General features: G+C 44.8%; 1 protein-coding gene across 4 annotated transcripts; it reads left to right on the top strand.

Moving 5' to 3' along the window:
- Positions 1-1,841: 1,841 nt before the first annotated feature.
- On the top strand, positions 1,842-25,277 carry tars2 (threonyl-tRNA synthetase 2, mitochondrial). 4 transcript variants are annotated; one of them, XM_045699219.1, is made up of 18 exons: positions 1,842-2,060; positions 2,616-2,791; positions 3,382-3,496; positions 3,630-3,751; positions 4,192-4,300; positions 4,758-4,822; positions 4,939-5,017; positions 8,777-8,923; positions 9,243-9,341; positions 15,901-16,067; positions 16,160-16,322; positions 16,715-16,852; positions 17,237-17,314; positions 17,422-17,522; positions 23,713-23,814; positions 23,929-24,001; positions 24,841-24,955; positions 25,064-25,277. In XM_045699219.1, the coding sequence occupies exons 1-18, from the start codon at positions 1,977-1,979 to the stop codon at positions 25,204-25,206; spliced, it is 2,076 nt and encodes a 691-aa protein (XP_045555175.1). In that variant the 5' UTR covers positions 1,842-1,976; the 3' UTR covers positions 25,207-25,277. The 4 variants fall into 4 exon arrangements, with proteins under 4 accessions (XP_045555175.1, XP_045555183.1, XP_045555170.1 ...); XM_045699227.1 differs by having other exon boundaries at positions 2,616-2,806; positions 23,929-23,953; XM_045699214.1 differs by having other exon boundaries at positions 2,616-2,806.
- The last annotated feature ends 1,110 nt before the right edge of the window (positions 25,278-26,387 follow it).

Below are 26,387 nucleotides of genomic sequence, written 5' to 3'. Positions count from 1 at the left end.
GTGTAGCTCACATCCTTGCACAGAGCTCTAGTCCACATGTCTTTGCTGTCACATCCATAGTTCCTCCCAAACCAGTCTACTGCATGTATGACGCACCTTGACTCTGATTTCACGGTCTGGCGTTGAAAGCATTGACGTCTGTAACCCACCCACCCAATATTCAGTGCAGACACTGCACAGTACTTTAAATGTATTACCCCTGTCCCATTAATGAAAGGCAGTTGAGATCATATTGTAATATTACCACATCTCAGTGGCTTCCTCTCATCACCTTCATATACTGTTCTGAGAAGACCGGATAGGTGAAAGCAATATAGGGAAGTGTGCTAAAAGTCTTTATTTCACCGGTTTCCTTCATTGGGATCAGTGTAGATGAAGGAAAGGATGCGATGAGAGCCATTGAGATGCTCTTCATACAAACATAAATATGTTTCACCTTAGAGTACACACGTCTCTTATCTGTGTGGTGGTGGGGTTCCAAGTATGAGATATTGACGGTGAACAAGTATTTAATTGTGCTTCATAATGGTCCATATTTCAGGTAGTAGCCAATGAGAATGACATTGCCCCTAGACACTGATCCAATATAATTTTGGAGTTTTACCCCTAATGAGATTTTTGAATCAGTATTTGGGGTAACCTGTGAATTTTAGGGCAATCTGATTTCTAGGGCTCTAACTCAATTTGTCTTTCTGTGATTCAATTTGTCTTTCTGTGATTCCTTGTGTCCTATCTCCTCACCCCCTCCTCAAATGTATTTGAGGAGAAGGTCCAAGGTCCCTCTCGGGCATTTTACCCAGGGACCTACCCATTTCAGTGTATTTTCAGTGACACTTTACAGGTGGTCCTAAATCCCCAGTTAAATGACTCTAGCGCCCCCAAGCGTTCTTTCCATGTTTTTTTCTTATACGAGCCAGTCTGCGTCACTTGCAAATCCCCATTTCTCTAAAATCATATTGACGTTTGTTAGTACATCAACACTATGTAACTCTTTGAAGTATATTTTACTTAAGTTACTTACATTTATGTAGAAAAAATGAAACCATATTTACGTGTATATCGGTCACATAAAATGACCAAGTTATGTCTTAACTATTATACACAAAGACGTCTACAACCACTATGAGCTTTGAACCAATATACCTTATGTGGAAAGAAATAACGAAACCCTATTGATCATATCACCATGCGCTCGTTGCTGGTGTCTTGAATGTACGAATAGAGATGCCAGTGGCAAGGCTTCTCAAACTAATCCTAGTTATATGCTACTTTATATTAAAACAATGTAAACGAAATAGGCTACATACTATTCCTTCCAGAAGTCTGTTGAAAGTAGCCTAATTTCTGCCCCACGTTAGAGGCGAGTACTTTTGAGCTATGTGCGTGTAATAGCCTAATAACGGTGCTCTGAGCTACAACGTTCTCTGCTGTTCCTCTCTCTTCATGCGGCCAATCAATGAATGGATGTGTGTTGCTGGCTGGCTCTCACAGGGACCAATCCGGTGCCTCACCGTTGATCAATTCTCTTCAGGCGCTGCACAGATGCAGTGATCTACTCATATTGGGATGGGTTTCTTGAACGCTCCACTCTTGATCTTGGGCGTAATTTGAGAAAATGTAGGAATTGAGCATACCTATGTTAAATAGATTCAGGTCATATTCATGGATAGTCGGTTTTAGATTAATGGTGTGAAGTTAGCCTTGTTTACCTGAAAGTGATTTATCCGAATGTTAAATACAGATTAGTGGGCGCAACTGAGGTGTATAAATGAACGGGGGCGCGCTTTCAATTGTTGACGCTCACCAACGTGCGCGCACTTGCCAACGTCAAGTTTCCGCCCTCTTTCCTTGCTGGCCAATCACTTCTTCCCCATCTACTTCATTCTTCCGGTATTATGGCCGCTTGCAGTGTAAGGGACAACGAGTGTGAAATGTTATGATTATGAAAAGTTTTCGGTGAAACCGGTGGATTAAGGATGCTCGTGACCGTGATGTTGCGGTTTCCCGTCTGTCGGCCGTCACTTCGAGCAGTGCTTCACAGTCAGAGGCGCTTTAGCAAGGTGTGCAACCTTAAACCGTTTTCTGTTATGAAATATAGCTGTACTGGCCTGCTGAGTACAGTGTCATTGGGTTGTGTAGCCAGCCTTCTCCAAATCAGTGGTGTAGCATATTCCTATGACCGCTCAGGTACATAGGTGTGGGCGTGTCCTCTGACAAACCATTGGATGGATCTATGAATAGCCCTGAAAGTGTTCTGACGGCCAAACAAGACTGCGCTGTAAACTGTCATGTCATTTGTGTGTGTGTGTGTGTGTGTGTGTGACCACAAGGTTACACTTTTTTTTTTAGGGGTGTTTGGTGGGAGGGGACAGTTCTCAATTAAGCATATTATTGGGTCCTCTCTCTCAAATATGCAACTACTAATGTATGTATGTATGATCATAATGCCATACATTTTGTTATGAATACCATATTGTGCGAAGATTTGATTTAAAACGATTACATGTTAATAGTATGATCCCCTTGTCTGTATTATTGTTGTTCATATTGACCCCTGTGCTCTCTCCTTTCCTATTCCCTTGTTTCCTAATTTCTTCCCCTCTGCCTTTATACAGGCATCCCCTGCTCTGTCTGAGCGTGTGCGGGTGTTTGAGTCTCTCAGAGAGAGGCAGGGACAGCAGAGGACAAGCGGCGCCACGAAACAGGCCTTCAGCGTCCGATTGGCTGATGGCAGGACGGTGAATGGCACCACAGGCGTGACCACGCCCTCAATCATCGCTCAGAATGCACGGTTAGCCTCTCAGACGTGTGTTTTTATAATGTATTATTCAGAATCCTAAAAGTCAGGGAAGGGTTATCGCCAGTGCTCAATAGGTGCTGGTACTTATTTTGAGTGCCGGTACTGTTTTATATTTAGGTAAAGGAACTCTGCAATACTTTTGAGCTAATATTCTGTAAGAGGTGCAGGAACTCAAGCAGCAGAAATGTTGAGGTGCCGGTACTCTGCTCCATTGAGCTTCTGTCCAATTCAAGCACTGTTTATCCCTCAGAACACGTGCCGTGTTTTGACAGGCAGCCCAATTCTCTTATTTTCCACTAATTGGTCTTTTGATTCATCAGATCTTTTCACATCGGGTCGTTTTCAGAGCTGATCTGATTGGTCAAAAGACCAATTAGTGAGAAAAAAAATATCAGAATTGGGCTGCCTGTCTAAATGCAACCTGAGTAACTCCCTGCAGAGTCCTTCAGGCCTTTCTCAGTCCCTGGGACACCTATGTGTCCCATCTCTTTGCTTTCAGATTGGAATTTGGTGAAATTGGATAGGTGTAAGCAAACATATTGACATTGTCTCTAACCCTCCAACACTCCATGTCTGTGCAGTGTGAAAGGTGCTCTGGTGTGCCGGGTGAATGGAGAGCTGTGGGAGCTGCTTCGCCCCCTGGAGGCTGACTGTGAACTACAGCTGCTAGGCTTCGACACCACAGAGGGCAAACAGGTACTTACTTAGGACATTCTCATTCATCTCACCCAATAGATCTTACATGGAGAGCAGTCAGAGGCAGAGGTTGACCTCTTCTCTCTCTTATCTCCTCTCGCTCATCTCTTTCATTTTCTCCCTTTTTCCCCAGGCTGTGTGGAGGACAGGAGCGTGTGTTGTGGGGTGGGTGTTAGAGAGGGTGTTTGGGGTGGATGTGTGCAGAGAGGGCGTGTCAGAGTCCGGCCTCTACTGTGACCACCTCCTGGAGAACAGGTAAGATATCTTCCTCTCTTTGTAATATAATATATACCATTTTGCTTTTATCCAAAGCAACTTAGTCATTACATTTTACCCCACTAACCATCCCCTCACCTTTTGGCACCCCTTTAAGACAGAAAAGCTGCTTTGAGGGAGGGAGGGAGGGAGGGAGGGAGGGAAGGATGCATTTGTTCTCTAACAGCCCCTGGGAGGAGCTGTCATGTAAATGGGATATTTCCGGGTGTGTTTTTAATATAAATTTGCTAAAATGTCTAAACCTGTTTTTGCGTTGTCATTATGGGTATTGTGTATAGATTGAGGGGGGGGGGCAATTGAATCCATTTTAGAATAAGGCTGTAACGTAACAAAATGTGGAAAAAGTTGAGTGGTTTGAATACTTTCCGAATGCACTGTATACACAGAGAAACAGTATTTACCCCTGGTCTCTCTCCCAGTGCCCTGTCCCTAGCTGAGCTAGAGGAGAGATGTAAGGAGGCCGCTGGCCAGAGGCTTCCTCTCTCCAGACTGGAGCTGAACAGGCAGGAAGTTACAGAGCTCTTCCAGGTCAGAGGTCATTGGCTCTGTTTATGTCATTGGCTGCATCTGAAATGGCATCCTATTTCTTATGTAGTTCCCTATATAGGGAATAGGGTGCCATTTAGGACATAGCCATTGTGGTTGGAAACAGGCATATGGATCAATATCAGTACTATTTTGTACCTTACCTGCACTAAATGTATTTGGCTTAGAGTGTTTGGTTAGTCGGTGTAATGACGCACGGATAGTATGAAGTTGGTACAGAATGAGACATTAGATGGCATTATGGTTATGGCCCACAGTATTCTAGAATGTAGGTGTGTTGCTCTGCTCCTACCTGTAGCAGCTTGTGGAATTGACTGTTTACATGTGTTGTCTTTAACCTCTGACTGTAATGGTCATCTAGGAATGTCTGTAATTCAAGGGGTGTGGCCGTGATACACTAGTGTGTATGTGTACTAACTGAGTGTGTTCTGTCATCTAGGACAATGCTCTGAGACTCCAGTTGATTGAAGAACAGATGAGTGGTCCTACTGTTACAGTCTACAGGTTTGTTGCTCAACATCTCACAGCCTGATACAACACAGTCATGGTCTGTTTTTAAGGAGAAAGGACTGTACACTAGGATGACATGTCCATCTCTTCCTGTTCTGTGTGTGGGTCAGGTGTGGAGACAGCATAGGAGTCTGCAATGGTCCTCTCCTCCCTCACACTGGTCTCCTCAAGGTCTTCAAGATGCTGCAGGTATGTGTGTTTGTTTGTGTGTCAATCTGCCTTCCTTCCTGTCTGCATATCAGTTCAGTGAGGAATGTACAGTTCTTGTCTTCTCCTCATGACATCTAAACTACGCTGGATGTAAAAATTGAATGTACAGGATAAAAAACAACACTTAAATGGGATTCCATCGCATTTTCATCTCTACTGATGGTTTTGTCACAAACCATGTTGAGTTATGTAGTGAATGTTCCCACTCTGATCCTGGCACGCGTGCTGTAGCCAACAGCTGGCAGATACAGTGTGGGTATAGCCTACATGATGAGATTATTATGGACAAAAGAGCAAGATTCTTTTTATTTGTCAAAAGGCAGCCAAGCATCAGACCCTTGATACAGTATTTGGAAAGGAGCATCAAGCTCATCACCTTGTGTTTTCACCACCCTGACGTTCATAGTAACTTATTTCATCTGTACTCTAATAAACTGTATGCTTTCCTGACGTGTCGTAGTGGGAGGACCACACAGACTTGTCATCGCCTGACTCCAACTTTACTTCGTTATGATGGTTATTATATAAATATTTGCGCCTAAAAGCGTTTCCACCACCGTTTTAATTTTAGACACTAAAAGATCCCACCTTGTCTAGTGTGTTTTGTTTTGTCTACATTTGGAAAGTTTACCTACAAATTTGCTGTTTCCATCCGGCCTGTCGTGACTTTTCTTTCTATCCAACATGTACTTTACTCGCTGAAAAAGGTTGGATGGAAACCTGGTTACTGTTTAACTCAACATGGGCTGTGACATTACCATGCAATATAGCCATTAACTCTGACCTCCTCTTCCTGATACCAATGTGTACTGGGACTGCACAGGTCACACTGGAAATTCCTTACTGGTAAATGACAATCACTTGGCAGTCACTGGCCAGTTAAACGACGCACTGGAGACTAACAAGTCAGAACAACGTCACACGGAAGACAAGCGAAAACAAAACGCTGCTTGTTTTTTCCCTAGAAGCATTAGAACTGTAGCTTGGTAGCCCGTGATGCCAACAATGACCTATTTGCTGGTGCTGAGCAATTAGTGCTTGAGGTCTGTTCAGTTTCGGTTTGGTGATCTGGTTTGTCTCTAGAGAAACTGCGCATCGAGCTCACAGAAAAAGTAATGAACTAAATCGAATTCAAATAATTGAACTGACGTTTGTCAATTAGTTGTTTTAAAAACCAACATTTCGGTTAATCGCTCAGCATTACTGTTTTCTTTCAGAAGTGGAATTTCCATACTGGTATTGTACTGGTCAGAATGGAATTTCCACTTTCCACGCTGGGAGAGCAATAGCCACAGGATGTTGTGATTGTCAGTGACCAGTTTCCTGCCCCCGCCAAGTCAAATCATGTCAATCTTTATTGTCCCAAGGGGAAACACAGCCCCTGCCCATTATCTGTAGAGAAGTGGTTCCAAAATGGTGGCTATGGAAGAAAGATGGCTGGGATATATATATATATATATAAAATACGCACTACCTACCGGTCTAAAGTATTAGAACACCAATTCATTCAAGTGTTTTTCTTTATTTTTACTATTTTCTACATTGTAGAATAATAGTGAAGACATCAAAACTATGAAATAACACATATGGAATCATGTAGTAACCAAAAAAGTGTTAAACAAATCAAAATATATTTTATATTTGAGATTCTTCAAAGTAGTCACCCTTTGCCTTGATGACAGCTTTGCACACTCTTGGCATTATCTCAACCAGCTTCATGAGGTAGTCACCTGGAATGCATTTTAATTAACAGGTGTACCACCTTAGTGCAGTCGCAAAACCATCAAGCTCTATGATGAAACTGGCTCTCATGAGGACCGCCACAGGAAAGGAAGACCCAGAGTTACCACTGCTGCAGAGAATAAGCTCATTAGAGTTAACTGCACATCAGATTGCAGCCCAAATAAATGCTTCACGGAGTTCAAGTAACAGACACATCTCAACATCAACTGTTCAGAGGAGACTGCGTGAATCAGGCCTTCATGGTTACATTGCTGCAAAGAAACCACTACTAAAGGACACCGATAAGAATAAGAGACTTGCTTGGGCCAAGAAACACGAGCAATGGACATGAGACTGGAAATCTGTCATTTGGTCTAATGAGTTCAAATTTGAGATTTTTGGTTCCAACCGCCGTGTCTTTGTGAGACGCAGTGTAGGTGAACGGATGATCTCCGCATGTGTGGTTCCCACCTTGAAGCATGGAGGAGGAGGTGTGGGGGTGCTTTGCTGGTGACAGTCTGTGATTTATTTAGAATTCAAGGCACACTTAACCAGCATGGCTACCACCGTATTCTGCAGCGATACGCCGTCCCATCTGGTTTGGGCTTAGTGGGGCTATCATTTCTTTTTCAACAGGACAATGACCCAAAACACACCTCCAGGCTGTGTAAGGGCTATTTGACCAAGAAGGAGAGTGATGGAGTGCTGTATCAGATGACCTGGCCTCCACAATCACCCGACCTCAACCCAATTGAGATGGTTTGGGATGAATTGAAAGCAGAGTGAAGGAAAAGCAGCCAACAAGTGCTCAGCATATGTGGGAACTCCTTCAAGACTGTTGGAAAAGCATTCCAGGTGAAGCTGGTTGAGAGAATGCCAAGTATGTGCAAAGCTGTCATCAAGGCAAAGGGTGTCTACTTTAAAGAATCTAAAATCTTTTTGGTTACTACATGATTCCATTTGTTATTTCATAGTTGTGATGTCTTCACTATTATTCTACAATGTAGAAAATAGTACTAATAAAGAAAAACCCTTGAATGAGTATGTGTCAACTCTTGACTGGTACTGTATATATTGGACACCTATTCATTCAAGGGTTTTTCTTTTTTTACTATATATACTGAACAAAAATATAAACGCAACAATTTCTAAGATTTTACTGAGTTACAGTTCATATAAGGAAATCATTCAATTTGAAATAAAACCATTAGGCCCAAATCTATGGTTTTCACATGACTTGGAGTACAGATATGCATCTGTTGGTCACAGATACCTTAAACTACCATTTGCCTCATGCAGCGCGACACATCTCCTTCGCATAGAGTTGATCTCGTCACGGTTTCTCTGTGCATTAAAATTGCCATCGATAAAATGCAGTTGTGTTAATTCTCCATCCGTAGCTTATGCCTGCCCATACCATAATCCCACCGCCACCATGGGGCACTCTGTTCACAACATTGACATCAGCAAACCACTCGCCCTCCTGATGCCATACATGTGGTCTGCGGTTGTGAGACTGGTTGAACTTACTGCCAAATTCTCTAAAACGACGGCTTATGGTAGAGATATTAACATTACATTTTCAGGCAACAGCTCTGGTGGACATTCCTGCAGTCAGCATGTCAATTGCACGCTCCCTATAAAACTTGAGACATCTGTGGCATTGTGTTGTGCGACAAAACTGCACATTTTAGAGTGGCCTTTTATTGACCACAGCACAAGGTGCACCGGTGTAATGATCATTCTGTTGAATCAGCTTCTTGATATGCCACACCTGTCAGGTGGATAGATTATCTTGGCGAAGGAGAAATGCTCACTAACAGGGATGTAAACAAATTTGTTCACAAAAATGGAGAGAAATAAGCTTTTTCTGCCTATGGAACATTTATTGGATCTTTTATTTCAGCTCATGAAACATGAGACCAACACTTTACATGTTGCCTTTTATATTTTTGTTTAGTATATTTCTCTTTTATGCTACTCTTTGTCTTTTCTGTCCCCCCTCTTTCTGTTCAGGTGTCTCCCGTAACGTTGACCAATCCTGTTGGCACGTCAGGCGTGATGCGTGTGATGGGTGTGGCCTTCCCAGGAGAGAGGGAGAGGGAGGAGTGGGAGAGGGAACAGGAGGAGACACGGAAGAGAGACCACAGACGCATCGGCAAGGTGAGGTGGACGGGGAGAGGGAAGATAAAAAGATCTAGGCCCAATACGCATAGAAATATAAACAACTGGAGACAGGTTATTATTGGCACGGCAGCGCTACTGTAGCTAGCCGAGTAGTGTAGAAACTATTGCTAACGAACTAACCTATTTTAGCGGGCTAGTTTAGCATCTTGGCTAACTGTGAGGCAAGTGCGACGGTATCTCAAATGGAGCGTTTACTGATATGGGGGGAGGTGTGTGTGTGTGTGTGTGTGTGTGTGTGTGTGTGTGTGTGTGTGTGTGTGTGTGTGTGTGTGTGTGTGTGTGTTTTTGCCTCCAGGACCAGGAGCTGTTCTTCTTTAATGACGTCAGTCCTGGAAGCTGCTTCTTCCTGCCTAAAGGAGCTCACATCTACAACACACTCGCTGACTTTATCAAGGTAACACACGCGCACACACACACACACAGACACAGACGCATCATCATTTTATCACTTTATCAAGGTAACACACGCACACACACAGACGCATCATCATTTTATCACTTTATCAAGGTAACACACGCACACACACAGACGCATCATCATTTTATCACTTTATCAAGGTAACACACGCACACACAGACGCATCATCATTTTATCACTTTATCAAGGTAACACACGCACACAAACACAGACGCATCATCATTTTTATGCTTGAAATATTGTTTATTTTTATTGATATAAAATAGACTAACTTACACATAAATGTACTATACTTACCAATCCCTCTTACTAGCTACTGCTTCTCCAAAATAGATCAGAGATTCACAGGAAGCCCCTCTCTGCAGCCAACTCCAACACCCCTGGAATGGCTTGTAGTTTCTCCATCAGAAAAATGCCACTGGTCTCCTGGTCCTAGTTTTTCACAAGTTGTCTATTTGTATTTTGTCTATCGTATAGTGTTAAATGCATAGAAATAGAATGGTCAAACCATTAACTTGAATTAGGAGTCCAGTTCTATTCATTCTATTTCTATGCATTTAACACTATCTGACAGGCCAAATCCAGAACTGGGCCCTGAGCTCACACACTGCTCGTAAAACCCCCTCCTAACTCTCCTGTAAAACTCTACCTTGCGCTTCAGCTCCATGTGCTTGTGAAACGGATGTCATTTCTCCTGCTCAGGCAGGTGCTGCTCAGGCAGGTGCTGGTTGTGATACCAGCAGCTGGCCATGTTTAGGGGCTTCCAGTGCCACTCACACTGCAAGATCTCTGAGAAACTCGGTCAGGACCAGACCTAAATTCACACACAAAACCAGTTCTATATGTACCCAAATGCATGCTAAACAAGGAATGTTGAGAAGTACACGAAACTCAACAATGAACCAGATCTTCGTGAGAATACACCATGATTCGTACCATTAATGATGGGATTTGAATGTCTTGCAGGAAGATACTGATGTCTCAGTGCCATCCATGTTACAGACTGGTGAAATTGCTGGATGTAGATGCATTTTTGAAAAGTTGATAATCTAAGATGGCAGAAACCAGAGTGAAACAGTATCTAGAGAGTTGGGCCAATGCGGTCTCTGTCTGAAAGTTCCGAGAGCACCACTTTCTCCTCTATAGCCGTTGCTAAGTGATCATTGACACTTCCACATTATGCTGTTTATTTCTGATAGTTTTCAAAATCGATAAAGATGCAATTTGATGACACCAAAACCTTGGACTTGGATACACATTATCCCAAATGCTAATCAGTAAAAATGTATTTTAAATTCGCTGCACTGTTTTGTTTGTTTACAGCGGGTCATTTCATTTACATTACATTTACGTCATTTAGCAGATGCTCTTATCCAGAGCGACTTACAAATTGGTGCATTCACCTTATGATATCCAGTGGAACAACCACTTTACAATAGTGCATCTAAATCTTTTAAGGGGGGGGTTAGAAGGATTACTTTATCCTATCCTAGGTATTCCTTAAAGAGGTGGGGTTTCAGGTGACTCCGGAAGGTGGTGATTGACTCCGCTGTCCTGGCGTCGTGAGGGAGCTTGTTCCACCATTGGGGTGCCAGAGCAGCGAACAGTTTTGACTGGGCTGAGCGGGAACTGTGCTTCCTCTGAGGTAGGGGGGGCAGCAGGCCAGAGGTGGATGAACGCAGTGCCCTTGTTTGGGTGTAGGGCCTGATCAGAGCCTGAAGGTATGGAGGTGCCGTTCCCTTCACAGCTCCGTAGGCAATCACCATGGTCTTGTAGCGGATGCGAGCTTCAACTGGAAGCCAGTGGAGAGAGCGGAGGAGCGGGGTGACGTGAGAGAACTTGGGAAGGTTGAACACCAGACGGGCTGCGGCGTTCTGGATGAGTTGTAGGGGTTTAATGGCACCGGCAGGGAGCCCAGCCAACAGCGAGTTGCAGTAATCCAGACGGGAGATGACAAGTGCCTGGATTAGGACCTGCGCCGCTTCCTGTGTGAGGCAGGGTCGTCGTCTGCGAATGTTGTAGAGCATGAACCTACAGGATCGGATCACCGCCTTGATGTTAGTGGAGAACGACAGGGTGTTGTCCAGGATCACGCCAAGGTTCTTAGCACTCTAGGAGGAGGACACAAGGGAGTTGTCAACCGTGATGGCGAGATCATGGAACGGGCAGTCCTTCCCTGGGAGGAAGAGCAGCTCCGTCTTGCCGAGGTTCAGCTTGAGGTGGTGATCCGTCATCCACACTGATATGTCTGACAGACATGCAGAGATGCGATTCGCTGCCTGGTTATCAGAAGGGGGAAAGGAGAAGATTAATTGTGTGTCGTCTGCATAGCAATGATAGGAGAGACCATGTGAGGATATGACAGAGCCAAGTGACTTGGTGTATAGCGAGAATAGGAGAGGGCCTAGAACAGAGCCCTGGGGGACACCAGTGGTGAGAGCGCATGGTGCGGAGACAGATTCTCGCCACGCCACCTGGTAGGAGCGACCTGTCAGGTAGGACGCAATCCAAGCGTGGGCCGCGCCGGAGATGCCCAACTCGGAGAGGGTGGAGAGGAGGATCTGATGGTTCACAGTATCAAAGGCAGCAGATAGGTCTAGAAGGATGAGAGCAGAGGAGAGAGAGTTAGCTTTAGCAGTGCGGAGAGCCTCCGTGACACAGAGAAGAGCAGTCTCAGTTGAATGCCCAGTCTTGAAACCTGACTGATTAGGATCAAGAAGGTCATTCTGAGAGAGATAGAAGGAGAGCTGGCCAAGGACGGCACGTTCAAGAGTTTTGGAGAGAAAAGAAAGAAGGGATACTGGTCTGTAGTTGTTGACATCGGAGGGATCGAGTGTAGGTTTTTTCAGAAGGGGTGCAACTCTCGCTCTCTTGAAGACGGAAGGGACGTAGCCAGCGGTCAAGGATGAGTTGATGAGCGAGGTGAGGTAGGGGAGAAGGTCTCCGGAAATGGTCTGGAGAAGAGAGGAGGGGATAGGGTCAAGTGGGCAGGTTGTTGGGCGGCCGGCCGTCACAAGACGCGAGATTTCATCTGGAGAGAGAGGGGAGAAAGAGGTCAAAGCACAGGGTAGGGCAGTGTGAGCAGGACCAGCGGTGTCGTTTGACTTAGCAAACGAGGATCGGATATCGTCAACCTTCTTTTCAAAATGGTTGACGAAGTCATCCGCAGAGAGGGGGGGAGGGGGAGGAGGATTCAGGAGGGAGGAGAAGGTAGCAAAGAGCTTCCTAGGGTTAGAGGCAGATGCTTGGAATTTAGAGTGGTAGAAAGTGGCTTTAGCAGCAGAGACAGAAGAGGAGAATGTAGAGAGGAGGGAGTGAAAGGATGCCAGGTCCGCAGGGGAGGCGAGTTTTCCTCCATATCCGCTCGGCTGCCCGGAGCCCTGTTCTGTGAGCTCGTAGTGAGTCGTCGAGCCACGGAGCAGGAGGGGAGGACCGAGCCGGCCTGGAGGATAGGGGACAGAGAAAATCAAAGGATGCAGAAAGGGAGGAGAGGAGGGTTGAGGAGGCAGAATCAGGAGATAGGTTGGAGAAGGTTTGAGCAGAGGGAAGAGATGATAGGATGGAAGAGGAGAGAGTAGCGGGAGAGAGAGAGCGAAGGTTGGGACGGCGCAATACCATCCGAGTAGGGGCAGAGTGAGAAGTGTTGGATGAGAGCAAGAGGGAAAAGGATACAAGGTAGTGGTCGGAGATTTGGAGGGGAGTTGCAATGAGATTAGTGGAAGAACAGCATCTAGTAAAGATGAGGTCAAGCGTATTGCCTGCCTTGTGAGTAGGGGGGGAAGGTGAGAGGGTGAGGTCAAAAGAGGAGAGGAGTGGAAAGAAGGAGGCAGAGAGGAATGAGTCAAAGGTAGACGTGGGGAGGTTAAAGTCACCCAGAACTGTGAGAGGTGAGCCATCCTCAGGAAAGGAACTTATCAAGGCGTCAAGCTCATTGATGAACTCTCCAAGGGAACCTGGAGGGCGATAAATGATAAGGATGTTAAGCTTGAAAGGGCTGGTAACTGTGACAGCATGGAATTCAAATGAGGAGATAGACAGATGGGTCAGGGGAGAAAGAGAGAATGTCCACTTGGAAGAGATGAGGATTCCAGTGCCACCACCCCGCTGGTTCGATGCTCTAGGGGTATGCGAGAACACGTGGGCAGATGAAGAGAGAGCAGTAGGAGTAGCAGTGTTATCTGTGGTAATCCATGTTTCCGTCAGCGCCAGGAAGTCTAGGGACTGGAGGGTAGCATAGGCTGAGATGAACTCAGCCTTGTTGGCCGCAGACCGGCAGTTCCAGAGGCTGCCGGAGACCAGGAACTCCACGTGGGTCGTGCGCGCTGGGACCACCCGGTTAGTGGCAGCGGCCACGCGGTGTGAAGCGTTTGTATGGCCTGTGCAGAGAGGAGAGAACAGGGATAGACAGGCACATAGTTGACAAGCTACAGAAGTGTTGTTTCTTGTATTATTGTCTCTTGTGTCTTTAGAGAACTGTTTCACTTTGATATCCTTTTTCTTCTGTCCTGTTTTTCTTTCTTTTCTTCTGTTAACTAGATATTCTTTGTTGTTCTTCGTTTGCTAGCTAGCTTCTTCCAAAAGAGTCCCTAGCAACTGCTTAGCAACTGGGAAACAATTCAGCTAGCTAAGATAACTACAATTTTATGAAAAATAGTTATTTTTCAAAAGCCTATCTTCTTTGTTTGTTGCTTGTTTTTTCTCCTATTCAGTCTTGCGGTTTTCTTTTGCTTTTTTCCGATGTACTTCACTCTAAAAACCATGTAAATTTCAATATTTGTAGGAGCTCATTTTTCAGCTGCTGCTCAAATTTTCATAGGGAACTGTCAGAGGCACTCTTGTATTGTTACATCACCAACATCTCAAGAATAAGGTGCTAACATGTCAGCTGTTCTAAAACCTGGCAGAAATATCTTCATATATGGCTCTGGCAGAAACAAGTCCCTCGTCTAGTCTTGGTGTTGATGCGACCAAAACAGTTCCATATCAACATTGGTGCCTATCAAGCAAACATTCTAAAGTTGCTCTTTTCAATTGTGAGATCATCATATTCAAATGTAAGTAATCTTATGAATAGAATGACCATGGCAAGGAAATAGAACGACTTTCAAATCAACACTGTTACTCTTATCAGCCAAACATTCCAAATTCAAACATTCTACCAACTTTGCTTTGGTTGACTTGGCCAGAATGAATTAACGAACGCACCCTATCTACTCTCGTCTGAGTGTGCCAGTGCGCAGAATAACTGATGAATTAACGAACGCGCAACACCCGTTAAATATGACCGGTGTCAGTAAACGTTGTCAAATTAACTTCATTTAATTGTTGCAAGCAGCACAGTTAGTCACTAACACTCTGGATAACATGCAAACAGCCTAACCAGCTCTGCTAGGGAGAGTAAAATGGTCAGAGTGAGGTGTTCTCTCATTATGTGTCTGGAAGTAGCTAGCAAGTTAACCAACTTTAGCCAGTTAGCTTGGGTGATTAACTGCTGTTGTGAGGTCAGAACGCTCGATCAACCCTACTCCTCGGTCAGGGCATCCAGTGTGTGCTCTGCAAGCTCCTAGAGCGGAACGCTCTGAATTTACGAATGGAGAATCTGACAACGCTCTGAATTTATGAATGGAGAATCTGACAACGCTCTGAATTTATGAATGGAGAATCTGACAACGCTCTGAATTTACGAATGGAGAATCTGACAACGCTCTGAATTTACGAATGGAGAATCTGACAACGCTCTGAATTTACGAATGGAGAATCTGACAACGCTCTGAATTTACGAATGGAGAATCTGACCGCTCTGAATTTACGAATGGAGAATCTGACAACGCTCTGAATTTACGAATGGAGAATCTGACAACGCTCTGAATTTACGAATGGAGAATCTGACAACGCTCTGAATTTACGAATGGAGAATCTGACAACGCTCTGAATTTACGAATGGAGAATCTGACAGCTCTGAATTTACGAATGGAGAATCTGACAGCTCTGAATTTACGAATGGAGAATCTGACAACGCTCTGAATTTACGAATGGAGAATCTGACAACGCTCTGAATTTACGAATGGAGAATCTGACAACGCTCTGAATTTACGAATGGAGAATCTGACAACGCTCTGAATTTACGAATGGAGAATCTGACAACTCTGAATTTATGAATGGAGAATCTGACAACTCTGAATTTACGAGCGCAGTCTTAGCACACTCTGGCACTCCAGAGTGAATTTACTAACACCCCCTTAGTATTTTTTATGATTTTAGAGTAGAATGGCCACGACAATCAGCGAAGTTGGCTTCCGTGTGCGCACACACACACACACCCGCTCATTCAGACATCTTTACCCTGACGGTGACCTCAGGACACTCCTGTTGTAGTCAGGAAATCACCCCAATTACTACACTGTGACTGTCTGTTTTCCAAATAACCCTGGATGACACACGCGCACAGAGAAATCTGTCTGTAATAATGAAGTTGTTACATCCCTCTGTTCCTCCCTTTCTCTCCACCCCTTCCTTCTCTCCATACCCCCCCCAGACTGAGTACAGGAGGCGTGGCTTCCATGAGGTTGTGACCCCTACTCTATACAGCACTGCACTGTGGGAGCGTTCGGGTCACTGGGAACACTACAGTGAAAACATGTTTACTGTGACCGGTGACACACACACCTATGCACTCAAACCCATGAACTGCCCTGCACACTGGTGAGAACACACACACACACCCCTACATTCTCTCTCATACTCTGCCCCACACACTGTTCAGGACTTCTCAATAACAGCTCTCTCTGTTCCAGTCTGATGTTTGAGCAGCGTGTAAGGTCATGGAGGGAGCTCCCGTTGCGTTGGGCCGATTTCGGGGCACTGCATCGGAACGAGTTGTCCGGCGCTCTGGGTGGTCTCACCAGGGTCCGCAGGTTCTGCCAGGACGACGCACACATCTTCTGCACTCCTGAGCAGGTACACACACGATTCTTGTCATTTGAACCTTTTGGGATATTTGTCTCACATCACACACACACTTGCGCTTATACACACACTGATTCACATGATATTGTGAGGTTTGTTTTCTACTTTGGCTAATCCAATCACTGGAACAGTCAATAAATGAACTGTTCCTCCTCACTCATCTCTGAGTTAACCCTTAACCCCTGGACTCATCTCTGAGTTAACCCTTAACCCCTGGACTCTCCAGTTTCACATCTGTTTATTTATACTGTCTTTTACAATATTGCATTTACTTTCTCTATTCTTCTCCATCACTCTGTCCTCCTTTTCTGGCTGTACTCCTGCCGCCCAATCCCTTCCTGTACCCCCCCCCCCCCCCCACACACACACACTCTCTCTGTCAGTTGGAGGAGGAGATCATGGCGTGTTTGGACTTTGTGAGGAGTGTGTATCGAGTTTTTGGATTCTCCTTCCACTGTCTCCTCTCCACCCGACCTACACCCTGCCTGGGGGAGCCTGCACTGTGGGACCACGCTGAGCAGGTACACACATCACACACAACATACAGACAGATGTAAATGTGTGTTTACTGTCCCACAAGTGATGTCTATAAATCCCAGCACATAGCCTCTACTGTAATCATAATGACATCACGTAATGAGGGACACTTATCCAATCAGTGTTGATATATGGCCATGTGGATGTGACGAACTCAAAGCCCTGTCTGTTCCGTGGCTGCTGTCTATGCTCCCTGCCTCTTCCTCTGTGGAGTAAAGCTCAGGAAATTAACACAGAGAGGAGAAGCTCAATGAGGAAATGAGATCCTTTCTTTCCATTTTTCTCTTTCCCACTTTCTTCTCCTCTTTCACTCCCCTCCATCTTGTCCCCCCCTGCTCTCCTCTCTCTGTCTCTTTCTCTCTGAGCAGCAGTTGGAGAGGAGTCTGCAGCAGTTTGGAGAGCGCTGGCAGCTCAACCCAGGAGATGGAGCGTTCTACGGGCCAAAGGTCAGTTACACAAGACCCTTCTGTCTGAACGTTGTGTAACGCTGCAACCCGCCCTGAACAGAGCCATGTTATTAACACTCACACACTCCATCTTCCTGTTGTCATAGATTGACATCCAGATCAAGGACGCCATTGGTCGACAGCACCAGTGTGCCACCATCCAATTGGACTTCCAGCTACCAATCAGATTTGACCTGCAGTATGTGGGGTGAGTCGCTCATCTATGTGAGTTCAACCTGTATGTTCTGGGATGTTCCCTGATGCAGCTTCTGCTCTTATCTAACTGATGGTACATTTAATTGGGTTGCACATGGCTGGCAACGTTATTAGACCGAGGGGTTTAAAGCTAGAATCCTTAGTTGTTGCATCCATTTTTGGACGTATAAATTAATTTTAAATATATATTATAATCTCAGCAAAAAATAAACATCCCTTTTTCAGGACCCCGTATTTCAAAGAAAATGTGTAAAAATCCAAATAACTTCACAGATCTTCATTGTAAAGGGTTTAAACACTGTTTCCCATGCTTGTTCAATGAACCATAAACAATTAATGAACATGCGGTAAGCAATTAAGGTCACAGTTATGAAAACTTAGCACACTAAAGAGGCCTTTCTACTGACTGAAAAACACCAAAAGATAGATGCCCAGGGTCCCTGCTCATCTGCGTGAACGTGCCTTAGGCATGTTGCAAGGAGGCATGAGGACTGCCGATGTGGCCAGGGCAATAAATTGCAATGTCCGTACTGTGAGACGCCAAAGACTGGGATACAGGACGTTCTTTCTCGCAGTTGCAGACCACGTGTAACAACACCTGCACAGGATCGGTACATCCGAACATCACACCTGCGGGACAGTTACAGGATGGCAACAACAACTGCCCGAGTTACATCAGGAACGCACAATCCCTCCATCAGTGCTCAGACTGTCCTCAATAGGCTGAGGGAGGCTGGACTGAGGGCTTGTAGGCCTGTTGTAAGGTAGGTCCTCACCAGACATCACCGGCAACAACATCGCCTTTGGGCACAAACCCACCGTCGCTGGACCAGACAGGACTGGCAAAAAGTGCTCTTCACTGACGAGTTGCAGTTTTATCTCACCAGGGGTGGTGGTTGGATTCGCGTCTAGGGCCATTCCCCCGATAAATGTCCGGGAACTTGCAGGTGCCTTGGTGGAAGAGTGGGGTAACATCTCACAGCAAGAACTGGAAAATCTGGTACAGTCCATGAGGAGGAGATGCACTGCAGTACTTAATGCAGCTGGTGGCCACACCAGATACTGACTGTTACTTTTGATTTTGACACCCCCCTTTGTTCAGGGACACGTTATTCTGTTTCTGTTAGTCACATGTCTGTGGAACTTGTTCAGTTTATGTCTCAGTTGTTATATCTTGTTATGTTGATACAAATATTTACACATGTTAAGTTTGCTGAAAATAAACGCAGTTGACAGTGAGAGGACGCTTCTTTTTTTGCTGAGTGTTTATACCGTAAATTCCGGACTCTAAGCCGCAACTTTTTTCCCAGCTTTGAACCTCGCGGCTTAAACAATGACGCGGCTAATATATGGATTTTTCCCGCTTTCAGTTATTTTTCTTCCCAAAAAAAACACATTCTGTGACGTGCTCAGTTTTTTGGCGGCATGAAGCTTTCATTAGACCAATGAAATTGCCGAACGGGTTAAGGTCAAACAACTTTTTTGGTTACTGTTTAGATTAAATCGAGCGCTCTCAAACTTCCCATCATTCTGATTACGGTAGTCATTTTGTCACCCTCATCATGGCAAAGACACGGAGAAATGCATATGATGCAGCTTTCAAGTTGAAGGCGATTGATCTGGCTGTTGGAAAAGGAAATAGAGCTGCTGCACGGGAGCTTGGTCTTAATGAGTCGATGATAAGACGTTGGAAACAGCAGCGTGAGGAATTGACTCAGTGCAAAAAGACAACTAAAGCTTACTGCTAATTTATTTTTTGTTACAAGCCGTGTTTCGTTAAAGCCTGTGTAAAGTTCATTTGTTTCAATGTACCGGTAGGCACCTGCGGCTTATAGACATGTGCGGCTTATTTATGTTCAAAATATATATCTTTTTTAAATTCAGTGGGTGCGGCTTATATTCAGGTGCGCTTAATAGTCCGGAAATTACGGTACATGCATGCATACATGCATTCAGTTGAAGTTTACATACACTTCTTGTTAACAAACTATAGTTTTGGCAAGTCGGTTAGGACATCTACTTTGTGCATGACACAAGTAATTTTTCCAACAATTGTTTACAGACAGATTGTTTCACTTATAATTCACTGTATCACAATTCCATTGGGTCAGAAGTTTACATACACTAAGTTGACTGTGCATTTAAACAGCTTGGAACATTCCCGAAAATTGTCATGGCTTTAGAAGCTTCTAATTGACATCATTTGAGTCAATTGGAGGTGCACCTGTGGATATATACTGCTCAAAAAAATAAAGGGAACACTTAAACAACACATCCTAGATCTGAATGAAAGAAATAATCTTATTAAATACTTTTTTCTCTACATAGTTGAATGTGCTGACAACAAAATCACACAAAAATAATCAATAAATATCTTATTTATCAACCCATGGAGGTCTGGATTTGGAGTCACACTCAAAATTAAAGTGGAAAACCACACTACAGGCTGATCCAACTTTGATGTAATGTCCTTAAAACAAGTCAAAATGAGGCTCAGTAGTGTGTGTGGCCTCCACGTGCCTGTATGACCTCCCTACAACGCCTGGGCATGCTCCTGATGAGGTGGCGGATGGTCTCCTGAGGGATCTCCTCCCAGACCTGGACTAAAGCATCCGCCAACTCCTGGACAGTCTGTGGTGCAACGTGGTGTTGGTGGATGGAGCGAGACATGATGTCCCAGATGTGCTCAATTGGATTCAGGTCTGGTGAACGGGCGGACCAGTCCATAGCATCAATGCCTTCTTCTTGCAGGAACTGCTGACACACTCCAGCCACATGAGGTCTAGCATTGTCTTGCATTAGGAGGAACCCAGGGCCAACCGCACCAGCATATGGTCTCACAAGGGGTCTGAGGATCTCATCTCGGTACCTAATGGCAGTCAGGCTACCTCTGGCGAGCACATGGAGGGCTGTGCGGCCCCCCAAAGAAATGCCACCCCACACCATGACTGACCCACCGCCAAACCAGTCATGCTGGAGGATGTTGCAGGCAGCAGAACGTTCTCCACGGCGTCTCCAGACTCTGTCACGTCTGTCACGTGCTCAGTGTGAACCTGCTTTCATCTGTGAAGAGCACAGGGCACCAGTGGCGAATTTGCCAATCTTGGTGTTCTCTGGCAAATGCCAAACGTCCTGCACGGTGTTGGGCTGTAAGCACAACCCCCACCTGTGGACGTCGGGCCCTCATACCACCCTCATGGAGTCGGTTTCTGACCGTTTGAGCAGACACATGCACATTTGTGGCCTGCTGGAGGTCATTTTGCAGGGCTCTGGCAGTGCTTCTCCTGCTCCTCCTTGCACAAAGGCGGAGGTAGTGGTCCTGCTGCTGGGTTGTTGCCCTCCTACGGCCTCCTCCACGTCTCCTGATGTACTGGCCTGTCTCCTGGTAGCACCTCCATGCTCTGGACACTACGCTGACAGACACATCAAACCTTCTTGCCACAGCTCGCATTGATGTGCCATCCTGGATGAGCTGCACTACCTGAGCCACTTGTGTGGGTTGTAGACTCCGTCTCATGCTACCACTAGAGTGAAAGCACCGCCAGCATTCAAAAGTGACCAAAACATCAGCCAGGAAGCATAGGAACTGAGAAGTGGTCTGTGGTCCCCACCTGCAGAACCACTCCTTTATTGGGGGTGTCTTGCTAATTGCCTATAATTTCCACCTGTTGTCTATTCCATTTGCACAACAGCATGTGAAATTTATTGTCAGTGTTGCTTCCTAAGTGGACAGTTTGATTTCACAGAAGTGTGATTGACTTGGAGTTACATTGTGTTGTTTAAGTGTTCCCTTTATTTTTTTGAGCAGTGTATTTCAAGGCCTACCTTCAAACTCAGTGCCTCTTTGCTTGACATCATGGGGAAAATCAAATGAAATCAGCTAAGAACTCAGAATGTTTTGTTGTTGCCCTCCATAAGTCTGATTTATCCTTGGGAGCAATTTCCAAACGCCTGTAGGTACCATGTTCATCTGTACAAACAATAGTACGCAAGTATAAACACCATGGGACCACGCAGCCGTCATACCGCTCAGGAAGAAGATGAGTTCTGTCTCCTGGAGATGAATGTACTTTTGTGCGAAAAGTGCAAATCAATCCCAGAACAACAGCAATGGACCTTGTGAAGATGCTGGAGGAAATGGATATATGTGTCTATATCCACAGTAAAACGAGTCCTATATCGACATAACCTGAAAGGCCGCTCAGCAATGAAGAAGCCACTGCTCCAAAACCGCCATAAAAAAGCCAGACTACGGTTTGCAACTGCACAAGGGGACAAATATCGTACTTTTTGGAGAAATGTCCTCTGGTCTGATGAAACAAAAATAGAACTGTTTGGTCATAATGACCATCGTTATGTTTGGTGGAATAAGGGGGAGGCTTGCAAGCCGAAGAACACCATCCCAACCGTGAAGCACGGGGGTGGCAGCATCATATTGTGTGGGTGCTTTGCTGCAGGAGGGACTGGTGCACTTCACAAAATAGATGGCATCATGAGGACGGAAAATTATGTGGATATATTGAAGCAACGTCTCAAGACATCAATCAGGAAGTTATAGTTTGGTCGCAAATGGGTCTTCCAAATGGACAATGACCCCAAGCATACTTCCGAAGTTGTGGCAAAATGGCTTAAGGACAACAAAGTAAAGGTATTGGAGTGGCCATCACAAAGCCTTGACCTCAATCCTATAGAAAATTTGAGGGCAGAACTGAAAAAGCTTGTGCGAGCAAGGAGGCCTACAAACCTGACTCAGTTACACCAGCTCTGTCAGGAGGAATGGACCAAAATTCACCCAACTTATTGTGGGAAGCTTGTGGAAGGCTACCCAAAAGGTTTGACCCAAGGTAATGTATTTAAAGGCAATGCTACCAAATACTAATTGAGTGTATGTAAACTTCTGACCCACTGGGAATGTGATGAAAGAAATAAAAGCTCAAATAAATCATTCTCTCTCCTATTATTCTGACATTTCACTTTCATAAAATAAAGTGGTGATCCTAACTGACCTAAGAGACGGAATTTTTACTAGGATTAAATGTCAGGAATTGTGAAAAATGAGGATATGTATTTGGCTAAGGTGTATGTAAACTTCCAACTTCAACTGTACACACACACTACCGTTCAAAAGTTTGGGGTTACTTAGAAATGTCCTTGTTTTTGGAAGAAAAAAATTAAAATTGTCCATAAAATAACATCAAATTTCTCAGAAATGGGTTGTAGAGATGGCTAATGTTGTAAATGACTATTGTAGCTGGAAACGACTGATTTATAATAATAATAATGGAATGTTTACATAGGTCTACAGAGGCCAATTATCAGCAACCATCACTCCTGTGTTCCAATGGCATGTTGTGTTTGCTAAGTTTATAATTTGAAAAGGCCAATTGATCATTAGAAAACCCTTTTGAAAGTATGTTAGAACAGCTGAAAATTGTTGTGCTGATTTAAATAAGCAATAAAACTGGCCTTTAGACTAGTTGAGTATCTGGATTATCAGCATTTGTGGGTTCGATTACAGGCTCAAAATGGCCAGAAACAAAGAACTTTCTTCTAAAACTCGTCAGTCTATTCTTGTTCTGAGAAATTAAGGCTATTCCATGTGAGAAATTGCCAAGAAATTGAAGATCTCGTACAACGCTGTGTACTACTCCCTTCACAGAACAGCACAAACTGTCTCTAACTAGAATAGAAAGGGTAGTGGGAGGACAAGTACATTAGAATGTCTAGTTTGAGAAACTGACGCCTCACAAGTCCTCAACTGGTAGCTTCATTAAATAGTACCCGCAAAACACCAGTCTCAACGTCAGCAGTGAAGAGGAGACTCTGGGATGCTGGCCTTCTAGGCAGAGTTGCAAAGAAAAAGCCATATCTCAGACTGGGCAAAAGAACAGACACTGGACAATGTTTGTAAACAACATAAACACTGTATAGCCTCATAACAAGGTTAAACAAATGTTGATATCATGGATGGTCAGTCCTTGCATCCATAGCTCTGAATTTCACAGTGGTTACATTTCTCCAGGCTCATCCCTTAGCTTTTTACCAAACCAGAGGTGGGGTGTTCGCTTTGTTATTGTAGCTTTAAGACTGAAGTGATCTCCCTTACCCCTTTCTCACCATCTTTCTCTCTTCCCTCACCCTCTCTCCCTCTTGCTCTCTTTCACCCTTTCTCTCGCTCTCAGGGGGGATGGAGAGACCCACAGACCAGTGATGGTCCACAGAGCTGTTCTGGGATCACTGGAACGCATGATCGCTATATTGGCTGAGAATTTTTGGGGGAAATGGTAAAAGTGTCTGCATGTCTGTGATTTGATTCATCTAAAATGATACCGTTTTGGTTACCCACATTCCTCTTCCTCTTACTCACTCAGTTTCTCTTTCCTTTCGGTCTCTTTCAGGCCTCTGTGGTTGTCTCCAGCGCAGGTCATCATTATTCCTGTAGGGGGAGGTAGTGAGACATATGCGCAACAGGTCAGTACTCATAATATCAAATCTGGGGCCATATGTATCAAGCGTCTCAGATTTGGAGTGCTGATTTAGGGTCAGTTTTGCATTTTGGATCTCAATTTTTAAGATTACATGGAAAGGAGGAACCTGGTCCTAGATCAGCACTCCTGCTCTGAGACACATTATACACATGGCCGTTGTACTGCAGGCTGAAATCAAACCCCCCCATACACCCACACATGTGACCAAACACAACATGACTCAGCACACATCAAAGCTGTACCCCTCAGTGACCCCAGAGATGGAAGGCTAATCCAACACTGTACCCATACACGGTTCATCATGACTCTGAAAAGGACTTGATTTCAGGTTCATTTTGTGATCAGGTTTTCGTTTATTTAACACATGGGAACCAACAATGAAACAAAGCTAGGTACGTACATGCCACTACTCACATATCAATATATTCTACAAGTTCCATCTGCCACATGATTCATGAGCCAGCAGCAGGTAAGACCAGACACAGGAGAACATGGAATATAGACCTGTAATGTTTCTGAGGCCTTTATCAGGCCACGGCTCCTATTTCTCTCTTGACTTGTCTTGTAAAAAGTCTGCCAGTCACAACATTGCCAATACATCCTCCTGTATGTAATGCGTATGTAGACCCAGGGGAGGAGAGTCTATCAAGACTGCTGATCTGGGGTCTGTCATGATGATACATAGCCAGGAAATACAGCCACCAGAGTCTCAGCCCTCAGGGTGGAATGTAAAAGGTGCCGTCCTTACTGTTATTCTACCGTAGCCTGGTTCCTGTCTCCTCTACCACCACTGTGAGTGATGTGTGTTTTGCTCTTGTTAAGGTGGTCCGACAGTTCCGCGAGGCCGGCTTCATGGCTGACGTGGATGATGACCAGGGTGCCACCTTAAATAAGAAGATCCGCTCTGCACAGCTGGCCCAGTACAACTACATATTTGGTAAGAGTGCATGGGTGAACACGGATTAGATTACTGTAGATTCTAAATTAACTGACACAGGTTGTAAACATATTGATTCAGTAATTGTTTATGTGTGTGCGTGTCCAGTGGTAGGTGAGAAGGAGTGTGAGAGTGGCACGGTGAGTGTAAGGACCAGAGGGGGGAAGCAGCTAGGGAGGAGACCGACAGAGGAGGTCCTGGCATCACTCTCACACCTACGAGACACACGGAGCAACCAGGATGACTTCTAACACACACACACCTGTTGTGGATGAAGAATTGCTCACTGTACTTTTATAATAAAATAACTTAAATTATTAAACTCTTCTGGACGTCTTTTGAACACACTTTTTCTGTGTGTGTGTGTGTGTAACTCATTATGGACATGGTCATGATAATGGGGCTGGTGTGTGTGTGTGTAACTCATTATGGACATGGTCATGTTAATGGGGCTGGTGTGTGTGTGTGTAACTCATTATGGACATGGTCATGTTAATGGGGCTGGTGTGTGTGTGTGTAACTCATTATGGACATGGGGCTGGTGTGTGTGTGTAACTCATGGACATGGTCATGTTAATGGGGCTGGTGTGTGTGTGTAACTGTCATTATGGACATGGGGCTGGTGTGTGTGTAACTCATTATGGACATGGTCATGTTAATGGGGCTGGTGTGTGTGTAACTGTCATTATGGACATGGGGCTGGTGTGTGTGTAACTCATTATGGACATGGTCATGTTAATGGGGCTGGTGTGTGTGTAACTGTCATTATGGACATGGGGCTGGTGTGTGTGTAACTCATTATGGACATGGTCATGTTAATGGGGCTGGTGTGTGTGTGTAACTCATTATGGACATGGGGCTGGTGTGTGTGTGTAACTCATTATGGACATGGTCATGATAATGGGGCTGGTGTGTGTAAGTGTTTCACTGTGCAGCACTGGTTGGAGAGACATCCATTTTAGGAGTCTTATCAGGGTTTTCAGGCAACAGTTGTGATTGGTTAATACTCAAATAAGCACAGCCCTGTTACGTACAGTGAGGGAAAAAAGTAATTGATCCCCTGCTGATTTTGTACGTTTTCCCACTGACAAAGAAATGATCAGTCTATCATTTTAATGGTAGGTTTATTTCAACCAAAAAATCCAGAAAAACACGTGAAAAATGTTATAAATTGATTTGCATTTTAATGAGGGAAATAAGTATTTGACCCCCTCAATCAGAAAGATTTCTGGCTCCCAGGTGTCTTTTATACAGGTAACGAGCTGAGATTAGGAGCACACTCTTAAAGGGACTGCTCCTAATCTCAGCTTGTTACCTGTATAAAAGACACAATCAATCAATCAGATTCCAAACTCTCCACCATGGCCAAGACCAAAGAGCTCTCCAAGGATGTCAGGGACAAGATGGTAGACCTACACAAGGCTGGAATGGG

Source organism: Salmo salar, chromosome ssa02 (assembly GCF_905237065.1).
Source record: "Salmo salar chromosome ssa02, Ssal_v3.1, whole genome shotgun sequence".
In the NCBI taxonomy this organism is placed as follows: Eukaryota; Metazoa; Chordata; class Actinopteri; order Salmoniformes; family Salmonidae; genus Salmo; species Salmo salar.
This window is presented reverse-complemented; position numbering and strand designations above follow the sequence as displayed.

Coding starts and splice junctions, on each gene's coding strand:
- tars2 (XM_045699214.1), top strand. CDS start 1,977: ATGCTCGTGACCGTGATGTTGCGGTTTCCCGTCTGTCGGCCGTCACTT. Junction 2,807..3,381: donor GCACGGTTAGCCTCTCAGAC/GTGTGTTTTTAT, acceptor ATGTCTGTGCAG/TGTGAAAGGTGCTCTGGTGT. Junction 8,924..9,242: donor ACCACAGACGCATCGGCAAG/GTGAGGTGGACG, acceptor TTTTGCCTCCAG/GACCAGGAGCTGTTCTTCTT.